This window comes from Dipteris shenzhenensis, chromosome 23, assembly GCF_047967505.1.
Source record: "Dipteris shenzhenensis isolate YYH24624 ecotype China chromosome 23, Dip_SZ_1.0, whole genome shotgun sequence".
NCBI lineage: Eukaryota > Viridiplantae > Streptophyta > Polypodiopsida > Gleicheniales > Dipteridaceae > Dipteris > Dipteris shenzhenensis.
This window is the reverse complement of record NC_141618.1, coordinates 11,996,637-12,009,823: the sequence shown is the minus strand read 5'-3', so window position 1 is coordinate 12,009,823 and position 13,187 is coordinate 11,996,637. Positions and strand designations below refer to the sequence as shown.

The 13,187-nt window shown below is 42.7% G+C and overlaps 1 protein-coding gene across 1 annotated transcript in view; it reads right to left on the bottom strand.

The window, feature by feature from the left end:
- Positions 1–6,705: 6,705 nt before the first annotated feature.
- Positions 6,706–13,187, bottom strand: part of G-TMT (gamma-tocopherol methyltransferase) — a 39,201-nt gene continuing 32,719 nt past the window's right edge. The window contains exons 5-7 of the mRNA XM_087394625.1: positions 8,421–8,513; positions 7,431–7,533; positions 6,706–7,168 (exon numbers count right to left, since the gene is read on the bottom strand). Coding sequence (XP_087250751.1) covers positions 7,065–7,168; positions 7,431–7,533; positions 8,421–8,513 — 300 coding nt within the window. The 3' untranslated portion in view covers positions 6,706–7,064. The remainder of the gene's footprint in view (positions 7,169–7,430; positions 7,534–8,420; positions 8,514–13,187) is intronic.

The window sequence follows — 13,187 nt, the reverse complement described above, 5'->3', positions numbered from 1 at the left end:
AAAGATGCTTATTTATGAAATGCGACTTATAATGCAACCTATTAGGCTAACCAATCTTGTTAATTGATAAATTAATCTTTCCAACATGATTTTTAAACAAAGTTTGGTCACTCTTATGTGTTTAATATAGTTATAAACACTTTGTAAAAAATGCTAGCCCCTTGAAATCAATTTTATTTTTAGGCATGCTAGATAAAGTTTCAAATGTGAGTGATGTTTGGTTGAAAGATTGTGTTACCATACACTTGTCAAGATTTTGTAATCACAGGTAACATTTTTTTGTGCTCCTGATATTTTTAGATAATAGTCCTATGAGTTTACCTTAAGCTCAAAAGAGGAAATCATTAAAAAACACATCTACAACAAGTTATGTTTTTTTTGCCAAAACATCAAAAGGACACTTTTATGTCCTGTTATGCTACCAAAACTAGTGTTAAGCCATGTACTGCCCATAGTCTCTCTGTTGAAAACTCACCATCCACAAGCTCCCATGGATATCCTTAGAGTCTGAGGAGAGCCTAGCTCCCATGTCTCAGCTCATCATCCTTGAGTACTCAAGAGCTGAGGTCTTTGCAGCTAGCACTCAACTCTCGCTTGGCCAAAGGTCTCTCTGCTCAAGAGCTAATGTGTGCACTATCCGACAACCAACCATACCATGTTCTTGTTGCAGCACCCGTGTCGTCCATCTCTGCCTTCACGCAATGGTTTCAGCCTCCTACTCACACATAACCTCTGCTATCACCCACGAGCCTCTAGACCCGCATAGTCGTCAAGCTCCTTCAATCCAAGAAGCTCCCAGCCTGCAATCGACGTCCTTTCAACCGGGATCACAGCTTGCCACGGCCACCAACTTTCATATCATCCCACTCATCCCCATCGCCCGTCTCCCTCAAGCTATGATAGCCTCCTGCTGTAATAAGAGCCATAGCCCAACCTCTCCTTCAGGTGACGATCACGGCCTCGCATCAAGAAACTCCAATGTTGCGGCTTCTCTTTAGACCTGGTGCACATGCTCTCCTTCATCCAAGGCACCTTTCCCACACAGTAGCGACGCCATGCCTCTGTCCAACAACTCTCAACCAGCAACAGCCCACTCCTTCAACCGCGGATCCCCCCGAAGTCACTCTCACAGTTGATTCCTCAGATTGCCTCATCTCCCCGCTTGCCTACAACCTTCTTCTCACAAGAGCCCCACCTCCACTTCCAGAAGCTCCCCGTCAAGAGCAACAAACAATCCTTCCAGCAAGCTTCCAACCAGCTCCCATCACGGAATAGACAACCTGTTCCAGCCAAGCTCCTACAGCCTGTCGCTACAAGCTCACCCACTCTGTCGCCCATAAGCCCAACACTCCATAGCTCTCTCCAAAAGCCACAACTCACGCCCATATGGTGGAATATGACCTGCTAGTAGCTCACGACCGCCTGTCAACCAAAGTCCTCCCGGCTTTCATAGTAGAGATGCCCTCAATCACTGAGCTCGCATGCTCATCCTCCATGTGCCCATGATCCCTTTCGGAATTCTCCAGTAAGCCGCCATCTCCATGTATGTGCCAGCTCATAGACTAGAAGCTTGCCTCTTCCATCACGTAGCCACATGCATGCATGCTTTCCTTGATTCCATCCACATCATCAATTACCTTGTTACCACTCTTCCACCCTTCCTTCAAACTTATACCAAGGCAAGTGAAATGTCCACATTTCAACCTTAGACTCACACCTTCAAGCAAGCATTTGGTGCTTAATTGCTCATAGACTATTCACATATGATGAATACAATCCCGATACACAGATAATTTCAAGACTCCCACAACAAAAAAACTCATGCCCTCATACACATATGACTCAGGACAACCATGAAAGACGTATGTCATCTCACAACAAACACACCATCACACTGGATACCATACTCGGGAGTGCCTGGTGCACCCACACTGCACATCATCATTTCCCATTCAGACCCTACAAAAAAACCATTCATAAACTCGAGTTTTTTTACATTAGAAAAGATCCTTCTGATAGAAGGGTACTCACAGAGCCCAAAATCAAAACTATTTGACTATGTACAAGACTATGTGCCTACCCGCCAGCATGCGACAAGTGAAAAACCTATTTACAAATTTATCCACACAACGGATTTGCATATATAAATCTTTGGCTTGAGTTCGAAAAATGAAGATACAACATTGGCAACTTTGAGCAATATTTTATGGTAGATTATATTTGTTCAAGACTAGCCCTAACTATTGTTGTACATTTTACAATTTACTAATATCAATGTCAGGTTTTACGTTGATTCCCACTTTGACATTCTGTCGGAAGGAGCTGCATAGTAAAGGCTTACTCACATTTGTGATGTGTAAAGGGCAACAGCATTGGTTGCATCCGTTTTACTTATACATTGAAAATTGATCCAGTAGTATAGTAGGATAGATTTCTATAGGACATCGGGCTTCAGGAGAGCATAATTTAGTGTCCTGGGTAACTACAACCTTCCCTCCCCTTCTTCCCATGGCCCTTCGCTGCGTCTTTTAAAATTTGTGAAGTGCATCCCCCTTTTATCCTCCTGTGTATTCTCTCTTCAAATTGTATTTCATGTTTGAAGACACAAATTGTAGAAGCTTTCCTGCTGCCTTGTGTATTTTGATGTGGACTAAGGGGGGGTATTGTCAAGAGCTAGATGTTCCTGAATTGAGGAGCTAGTCTTTTGTGATTAGTGCAAGGCTTCTGGAATGGGCTACAGTATTTGACTCCTCGGTTTATTCCTTCCAAGCTGACTGCTTTTATTTACAAGGTTCAGAACCCTGAGTGCATTGCATCACATTGCAGTCTTAGCAGAGTTATCATGTTGGGTGTCCTAAGTTTTTGTGCTGGTTCTATGATGAGTCTATCTGATTTTCATGGTTTCATGCATGTACGTGTATGCATTGTAGAAAGAGAATAGAAGACTGGATAGACTGGAGAATCACAACTAATGTCTTCTATCTTTTTTAAGCTTTCTTGAAATGCAACTGACCTTTCATTAAACAACTACGCAGAGATGTTTTATATATTGATATAGATGCAATGCATGCCCAGTAGATCCTGTTGGGTCTCTTGGAGAACACACACACACACACACACACACACACACTCCTCTCTTAGAACACTATTTTAAACAACCCCCCCTAACAATAACAACACACGCATAGGCCTACATCTTCTACATTTTATTTAATTTTTCCAATAACACGCCAAGGGATATAGGCATTACCTGTCTACCCATTTGAAATGATGATATTCTAATACCTCATTTTTCTTGGATGGTGGCAGGTAAGTAGACCCTGGCCACGGAGCCTGGACTACCGACGGATTCGATCTGTTGTACTGATTCTTTGCTTAAGTTTGCAAACTCAATATAAAGAAAAATTATATTGCCATTCCTCTTGTTTTCCATACCAATTTTATCAAACGTTATTTCAATTTAGTTTTCTTAAAGAATTTCAATCCTTTTCTCATATGCATCTTTTTAGAAGTATCCAAATGATTGAATTAATTGTATGGTTCATTTATTGATGGGATTATTAAATCTACACACACACACACACACACACACAGGTCGCTTGATGTAAGGATTATTATGGCATTGAAAAAGATCAACATCAATATCTAGATGTTTCATTACTGCTTTTGCTTTAAAATTCAAACGTGTGAGTAGCTTTTTCTAGAATCTACCTAGTCCTAGTCAATTAAAATTTTGGTTTTATTAAAGAAGAATAACGTGAAAGATATTATTTTGTATAATAATAAGAAGAGATCCTCAACAATATGTGGCATTTTAAAGCTGAAGATAATGGAAGATTCTCTTTTTTCATTGGAAAGCAATGATTGGAAAGTGATACTTTAGACATCAAATTTTAGAAGGCTACCACCACATCTGTCTCAACCCCTGAAATATAGGAGTCAAGGTTTGGTGAATATGTGAAAATCCAATAGATAGCCTCTAAGGTGAGATAGGTTTGTGGAACCTCCTACAATCAAGGAGCTAACTCCCAGAAAGGGGGAAATCTGCAATGTTACGTAGTTGAGCTCAATCGAAGGACAATCATGACTTGAAATGGTAAGGTTCTCATAGAGCAGCCTAGTATCTATAAAAATCTTTTAAATTCTTGCTTTATCTATTGCTTGGAAAAGAAAAATAGGGCCAAACATTCCTCTTCTAATAAACCATTGCCACTACAACTAAGTCTGTATTTAGAAGAAATGGATACCTAAGGTAAGGAGAAATGTGTCAACTAAGTCTGTACTTGAGAAGAAATGGATACCTAAGGTAAGGAGATAGGAAGCACTCAATTTGCAACAAAGACAGTGTATACATAGCTAAGTGTTGTTGCTCGGGTTGCATCCATTTGTATTTAAAACTTTTAACCTTTTGAAAATCTGGACAAAAGGATAATTGAAGCTCTACTCCTCTTAACATAAATGATATTTTTGAGATTCTTAGCAAAATCAAATAGAACAACCAAATGTCCTTCGAAAAGTATTGAATAAAGAAGTTGTGAGTAGTCGAGAAAAAACATTTCTAAAGTTCTCAACAAGACCTACGGAGAGGGCCAAGAGTTTGAAGCAAAATCAATCAATTCAATGCAATAGGCGTGGATAGCCATAAGGATGATGAGATGGATTTCAAAGAAGATGTGGACATAATTCAAGATCAACATAAAATTTTTCAAAGTAGGGGTCTCCAAAGAATAGCATTGTATTGGATCAACAAATGATCAAAGCCAGAACCGCAGTGACCTATTTGCCGTGCCAAGACACTCTCATGTGAAAATTCATCGAGTTGATAGACAAGATATTGAGAGACAAATAGTGCTTTGGAGAGACAACTAGTCCACGAGATAAGGTTTCTCTAGTTTGTCCATCAAAAATAGTATTAGTAGCTTCGTGGAGGCAATCAATTCCAAAATTTTATTTGCATTTAAAAACCATTGTCCCTTTTACCAACACTACAATATAGTAGACTGCTTTTTTTGGCCCTAAAAAGATATTATCTTTAGAAAACCTTATAATTCTTTTGATGTTTTAACATTTGTATCTAATAAATCAACTTGTCCCACTATTCATGGCATGTCACTGGCATCAAATTGTCTCGCTATTGCTTGCAACTTCACGAGATTTTACTCTATTTTATTAAGGGCATTTCTCAAAATATAAAAACAAAATTATCTTCTCACGCCATGTGGTGGACATAATGGTATTTAATTATTGCTTAATCAATTGTGGATTGTTTCTTAGACATTTGAGTTACGTGTGGGATACTAGTGTTAACAAACCTATGCAAATGCCGCTGACATATAATAGTCTTGAAAAGAATTTCAATCATTGTGGCATAATGATTATTTTTGTATGTTTAACTTTGAAATCAAAAGAATGCATATATAATTATCCTAGAACCATTCTCATATTTTGTTAGAGATAATATGCATATATAATTATCCTAGAACCATTCTCATATTTTGTTAGAGATAATATCTTGCTATTTACTTGCTTGTATGTCTAGAGAATCTCACATCAATATTGCATGTGAGACACTTGTCTGGGTCGTGCACAATAGCTAGTAAAGCACATGGAAAGTCATTGAAACACATCTGCTCTCTAAAATTATTCATGTACTATCAAACAAAAAGGATGCATATTACATGTTAGCATGCTTCGAGGAGGCACTTGTGACACATCTCATTATAATCATGCTGGATATTATTTCAAAGGATTGATTCACTTCCAAATCTTATGTGTCTCGATGCTTCCAAACACTAATTTGGCTGATTTGAGACTTGCACAGCTCTCATTTTAGTTTTTCTCCAGTAAACTTTACAAACCTCAATGTTGACTTCCTTAGAGACTCGTGTGTCAAGTTCTATTGCCTTTAATTGATTTCTATGTGAAAACAAGGTATGTGCCAATTAGACCTAACATCGCCATCAGAATAGAATTTTTAATTGATTGGTGGGTAATTCTAGATAGCCCATCCTCTCATGTGAGATGCTTTATATGCTTTGAGGGTAACATGCTGCAAGAAACTTGCACCCCTCATGAAAGGTAAATCGGATTGCTACAAGACTCAATGTAAGATAGAATGTGTAGATCATCTATGTCTTCTCTTCTAGGTCACGTGTACCAATTTGCATCTTTTGTTCATGTTGAAGACAACTCCTAGAAAGGACTATCATATATTTTGCATATGTGGCAAACACCCACAAAATCGGATCAGAGGAAGTGAACTACTTGCGCACATAAAAAGGAAGCACACTCGTTATGAGTCTTCCTCTTATTTCATATATGAATAAAGGTCACGATGTAGAGCAACAAACATAGCATGAAGAATGCATCCACATACGTGACTCATGAGAATTCTACATTGTGCTAAGTTACATTGAAGTTTGTTAGTCCCTACTTGCCCAGTTGTAAACTCTCATTTTCCCTGAGAGCTAGGTGCTCCTTACTATCACTTCTAGATTGGGTATCCAAGCAATTGCATGGACAGGACATTGAAGCAACTCTATCCTTAATTGTATTTGATGGAACAAAAACAGGCAGGGAGCGCAAATGCAGCTTGCAGGTTATTCTGCTACAGCACGAAGCTGTGCCAAAAAGGCTAAAACGCTGGGTGAAAATGTGGGATCCTGCGAGGCAAAGATGGATGCAGGAGAACGGATCAAACAAATGTGATTATAGCATTACAAAAAAGTTTTGAAGTCCAAATCAGAAAGGCACAACTTCGTAACATAGCTTCTGACGTGGCATAGGCATGGCGCACACCAATCACCTCCTCATAGACCAGTGTGGTGGTCATATGAAGCCAGAACGCCAAAGGAAGCATTACTTTTCCAGCAGTGGTTCAGCAACACACCCAAGGCTTAGAACCTACAGAACAAGCATCAGCTTGCAGCACGCACCTAATCTTAAGTTCAACACAAGCTCCATGTAACTCACTCCATCACAAGACTACTTAAAGCAGAATTACATCCAAAAGCATGGCATCTCAGCCATAGAGTTCTTCGCATATCATGAGTACAAAACCTCCCCTAACCTTGTTTGCGGGCCGTGACAACAGCAAACTTGATAAGCCCAGAGTTGTAACCTTGCACCATATATGCCATAGCAAGAGCCCCTTGTATCGTTGTCCAGCCTGGTAAACAAGCTTGAATTCAGAAACCCTTCATGGAATTTTCTATTAGAAAAGGAGACCCACTCGTGCCCCCTTCCGTCGCTGCCCACACATCTCACACCAGTGTGACAAGTTCAAGCAAAGTTTGGAAGGGGAATACAACAATATTTTAAACACAGAAGGATGGGAAAAAGTTACAAATCTAGATTATTATAAACTAGGACTTTGCAAAGAAGGAAAATGTTCATTCAGTTTTTCAAATGGAAGACATAGAAAGGCTCACCAGATGTCGCGAGTCCCAGCAATCCCCTCCAGCTTAAGGCAGATGCAATTACTGCTGGCCAGAAAGGTGTAATGTACTGAGACCAATCAGCAGACTTGATGTCCTGTTCAAGTACCCCGATAATTATTTCCTCTTGTATATATGTTTTTATTGGTGATAAACTTCGAAGTACATGTAGATATACAACAGAGCTCCAAATAACAAGCCCCTTTGAGCTGATATTTTAGAGCACATAAAAATTTGGTTTTCAATCCATTAATCCTGCTTAAACCTTAAATTAAGTACAGAAGGCTCAGAACAAACGTGCTCCCCAATAAAACTTGCAAGCACATCACTTCTTGGCGATACATGAAAAATTATATGACAAACTAGCTTGTGCCACCTTGGTAAATGGTTGGTTGGACATTGTTTACACATTGCATTCAATTTGGACGAATAAATGCTCTTTTTTAGCTTCTGCTAAAAAGAAACCCAATACATCTTGAAAACCTAGCATAGATATTTCCTGCACATCAATCTCATGAAATTAAATCCAAAACATAAACATGTGAATTCTTTCTTCTCATCTAGCTCGTTACTCTGGTGAAGGTTGGTCATCTGGCCCTAAGGCAAATGGAAATAGTGTTTTTTTTCTGGTCATGTGGAGCTATCAACAATTATTTCCTGTTTTCAATGACCTTGCCTTCAGAACCAGAAAATGGAGATAAGAGGGCTGGACCATGCTCTCATAAAACATACTCTTGCCAGTGGGCTCTAAAATCATCTTCTGAAATTACATAATGGGAATAAGATAGCACTAGAAAATCTAGCTTCGATTTCAAACTGCCACTTCCCATAAGCACTTCAAATTTAATCCCAAGGCCTTCCTAAGTAACTCATGCCACGTTCCCTAGTCCAAGTTAGCTTAATACCAACCATTTGCTCACTGCAGATACGAATTCAAAAGAGCTGAGTGTTGCAAGGCTGCTAGAAGAAATAAGCAGTTCACACCTGAAGTGACATTGACTCGGCAAGCTTGACATAATCAGAAGTTGCACACCAGGCTGGTAGATAATATGCATCACATATTTTGTCCAAAAGCTCCTGCAAGCACCAATAGTTACTCTCTCTCTCTCTCTCTCTCTCTCTCTCTCTCTGGGGACTGAATTGCAGTATCTCAGAGACATGAATGTGACTCCGGAGGGGACATGCAAAGCAATAGAGAGCTAACATCCAAGAATGAAAAGCTCCAAAAAGAGATGACAGCTATGCAGGCCACCATGCAAGGGAAACATTCTGAATTCACGCACCAACTTACCAAGGGGAAAACGGAGATGCTGGAGTGAAAAGAGGTGGTTAGAAAAGGTACGCCAGCCCCCAAGGAGTTTGCATCCAATGCCCTGGAAGAAGACAAGAGATGGAACAGAAAGGCCTTATGCCTTGGTTAGCGGACTAGCAGTAGGTGACACCCCTATGGCAAATGCTGAAGCATTGTTCACCAAGATGGGTCTCAACCTTGCTTGCGATGCAGCTTGGAGAGTGGGCAAGGCTGATGCACCAACCAGGTCCTTGGTAGTGAGATTCTGCACAGCAACAGAGGATAGGTCCATCCTCTTGAGTATGAGGGCAACACTGAAGGGTACTATGACTTTTTTGGATGATGATCTCTTTGCAGCAAGAGCACTGGAGAGAGGGGATGGTACGTGTGATGGCAGCACAAAGGAAAATGGGCGGCCTACAGAGACAGCAGAGTCATTATTCGCAAAAAAGCAGAAAGGGAAGAACAGGAAGAGGGGGAGATAGACAACACATGATGGTGTTGGGCCTATAGGACGACGGCAGACTAGAGATTGAGCATGGCCATGTGGAACTGCGATGGCACCCTCTGGTCCAATCCAACAGAGACCTGCACGGACAGAGATGTGGTCTTCTATTCTAAGACACATGAGAGTCCAAAGAGAGGACTCCACAGAGAAAGGATACACATGGGAGTCAGCACATAGGAAGGAGATGAGGAGAGATAGCAGGGTGTTAGAAATGACCCAACAGAGGGTACGCTCAGTGGAAGACTGATAGAATAGTCCAGGAGCTCACACAGCATGGTGTGGGGTGTGGAATCACAGACTTCTTAAACTTATGTGCATAGCAAAGGTGTGCAGACTCCATCCATAGACAATGAGCCAGCCAAATAGAGAAACCACCAAAAAATAATATATTTCCGTCCAAAGCTATGGACACAATACAAAAGAGATAGATCCAGAGTCACACCAATGGTGTGGTTCTCTGATCTTACCACAAGGTACTCCTCCTATCTGTTGGCTATCTCTAGACTTGAGCCCGCGTCTCCACCTCAAGCATAAGTAGACTTTCCGTCCAGATCGCTTCCACCTTGCTGTCTGCAAACCAGCCTAGGTGGGCAGCCCTTTGAGTGAGCTAAGTCTGCAGGTCTTCAGCCAGGTTCACCTCCAGGATGAGGCCCAACTGCTGCTGCTGCTGCTGCTCCTTTCTGCTCCTCAAAGGCTGCTCCAAGTGATAAGGAATGAGGGCTGGAGGCCCTCCTTTTATAGGCCCTTCAAGGGCTGCAAAAATCCGACCAGGCAGGCTGCCTATGGCTGACCCAATCAGGCCGACCAGGCCCTGCCCTGGTCTACTATAAATGCCCCTTTGAGGGTCACTTTTCCAGGGCCTTTGGCCAACACTTCAAGGCAGGGGCACAGCCCGTATGCAGGCTGACTTGTGCCCTGCCTCCCCACTGCCCTGTGGGCTATAAAACCAGGGCCATGCCCTTAAACCTTGTGGGGTCCAACCCCCCATAGTCTGCCCTTGTTCCAGGCCTGGTAGGCTGGCTGTTACCAGCCATACCAGCCTCCAAACAGGCCGACCTGGCTGCTGGCTCCCCCGCCATCTCCCGCCATCTTGCACAATGTGCCATCCATGATGCAGGCCGTGTACCTGCCTCCAACCTCCCGCCATGCTGCGCCATCTGTCCGGGATACCCCTATCTCTTTGATTCTTGCCCACATGGCAGCCATGCTGCTGCTCATGTGTCAGTCTCTCAAACCCTAGGTTCACCCCCCCATGCTCTCCTCATATGGGGGCTCACAGATGGGGAGGTGACCTTTCCAACACAGGATACAAGGCTCTGTAGGCATGGCAGTTCTTTTCAGATTACATCTGAGACTGCATATTTCCTTGATTTGGAAGGAGCAGCATGCACCACACATGTGGATACATGTTCAGTCGCTTGACACACGTCCGATTTCATTGCAATATGATACTTCCCCCCAGATACATCATCCTATGAGCATGAGGTCACCATAGAGGATCACCATCCATATGAGACGATATATGATAATATCACAAAGTTCTCTAGGCAAGAGGAGATCCCCCTCTTAGGTGACTTCAATGCACGTTCGAGGAGCAGACACGTGGGTCTACTTGACTTTGAATTAGGTCCCCTCATATGAAACATCCACAATCACAAAAACTGCTTCACATTTGAAGATCACAGGAGATTTGTGTTAGAATAACCTTCCAGCCATGTTCTCCCAAAACTCATGTCATGATTCGGATAACATACATTGATTTTCTTAGTTCTTTTTTGCAGAACCCCCAAACTCCCTAGATGGGCCTAGATTGCCACATGTCCATTTTGTAAGGCTGCACTTAGATGTTCCTTTTTTCCCCTTCTTGCGATTCCTTTAAACCATTTGCCCCTAGGCACAATTCATAACTAGGAACACCTCAACCTAGGCCTTTAGACTAACCTAGTCATGCAAATCACCCTCATCGATGACCTTGACATTGAATCCCTATGACCATATTTATAAAGCGCAATGCATATTATTTACATTTGTCGGTCCTCTAAAGGAAAAATGCAGACTGACCCTTCCAAGTTCATGTTATCTTAGCTTGAGAATGATATTACTTCCCTCTTTACACATTAGCATCCTCAATGATGAAATCTGGAAGGATCTCCCCATCTAGTACACAGATTTGCAAGTCGCCTCAGATAGAGGTAAACCATGCCATGCAACCACTACCGTGGATATCTTCCGATTGCGTGCAGTCCTTGTTAGGGGCTTGATTTGTCAGAGGTAGACTGAGCTCGAGTGAAGAAGCTCTAGGTTCTCTTACCGTAACATATGATTTACACTAAGCCGTCTGCCCCACACCAGATCATTTTGGATGAGTTCGGGATATCCCCACTATAGCTTGACACAGCATTCCAAGTGATCAAATATTTTCATCGGGTCAGGTCTTTAGTTCCTCGACCTCATGCTGATGTAGGTTACCATGGCTTGCCTTATTCGCATCCATGACATTAGCAGTTGAGGGCTCTTAGAGGAGTTGGTATCCCCATACATGCAAACAGTTTGAGAACTTGGGACTCCATATGGACAGATTGCCCCCATTTCAGTATACCCTTAGGGCCCCCTCTATGAGATCCGAGGTCGTCACCACTATCTTTCTAGGGATGGATTCTAACCCTCTCCAAGCTCTTATTTCAGCTAATAAAGAGACACGTTTCTATGCATCTGAGTCAGCTGCTGATGAGGTTGAGGGAGAGGAGCTTAATGAGATGAGAGCATCATGGACTAGCAGTAGGAGTTCCCACTGCAACGAGAGGCACGCACTCCACGTGCGACAAGGAGAGGGACCAGAGCACGCACGATCGTAGTTCAGCCTATTTCAGCCCTCCTTAAAGGTGACCACCAGAGACGAGGCGTCACCCTTGACGTACCCCACCGGATCCAAAGATCAAGGAGACCATGTCCTCCACCGCATCGAGAGACACCTCGACAGACACAGATACGAGAGCTCCTCACATCTCATCAGAGAGCCACCAGGTTACCTAGTTATATGGAAACTAGGCATGTACTAGGGACGTAAGCTCTAAGCACATAATACTATTCTAAGATATTTTGCTACTCTACTATTTTGCTCACTAGCTTAGCACTTTAGCACTCAGCAAGGGCCTTAGTGAGCCCTTTGCTTCAACCCTACTGGCTTGTATGAGTTACCTTTTGGTTTTGCACTTTGCCTCATAGGCCTGCGAGGCCTCTTGCAAACATTAACTCCTCCCTTCCCCCCCCCCCCCCTCTCTCTCTCTCTCTCTCTCTGTCTCTCTCGCCCCACCACGAAGGGTTGGCTTTTTGACACCCTGGTCAGACCGATTGCCATGTATGCAACACCTTTCTGGGGGAGTGATATTTCAGCGATAGAGTGGAAGAGATTTGAGAGGCTGCAGGTGACTATGGGATCTAGGATGATTCGAGTAAGCCCTCGGTCCCCCATCAGATTATACAGACAGAGTTCGCCATGACCCCTCTCCAGGTTGATGCCATCTTTCAGACAATGACATTCCTCCACAGAGTTTGGGTCTTATCCCAATGGAGATTACCGAGGCTAGCATTAGAGTCTTCCAGGCGACTGGCAGAGAGTAGTGATGATACAGCATGTATGCACGGGTATCCACGTGGTTTGATAACCACGGCATTCAGATGGATAGACTTCCCCCCTTTCAGTACAACATGGATGCACCACCCAAGCTGATCCAACGAGATGAGATCAACCATATCATACGGTTATTCCTCCAGCTTCATACGTCTCGGGCTTGGGAGGGGAGACTAGGAGTTCCCCACCAAGATCTAGTAAAACCATGAGCACTTCCTAAGGGTCTCAGAGTATGGTCTTGTCATCAGACCTTAGTTTCTCGAGAATAGGGGAGTCTCACATGCACTGAGGATTGCCATCAGACAGTTGCGAGTTTCATCA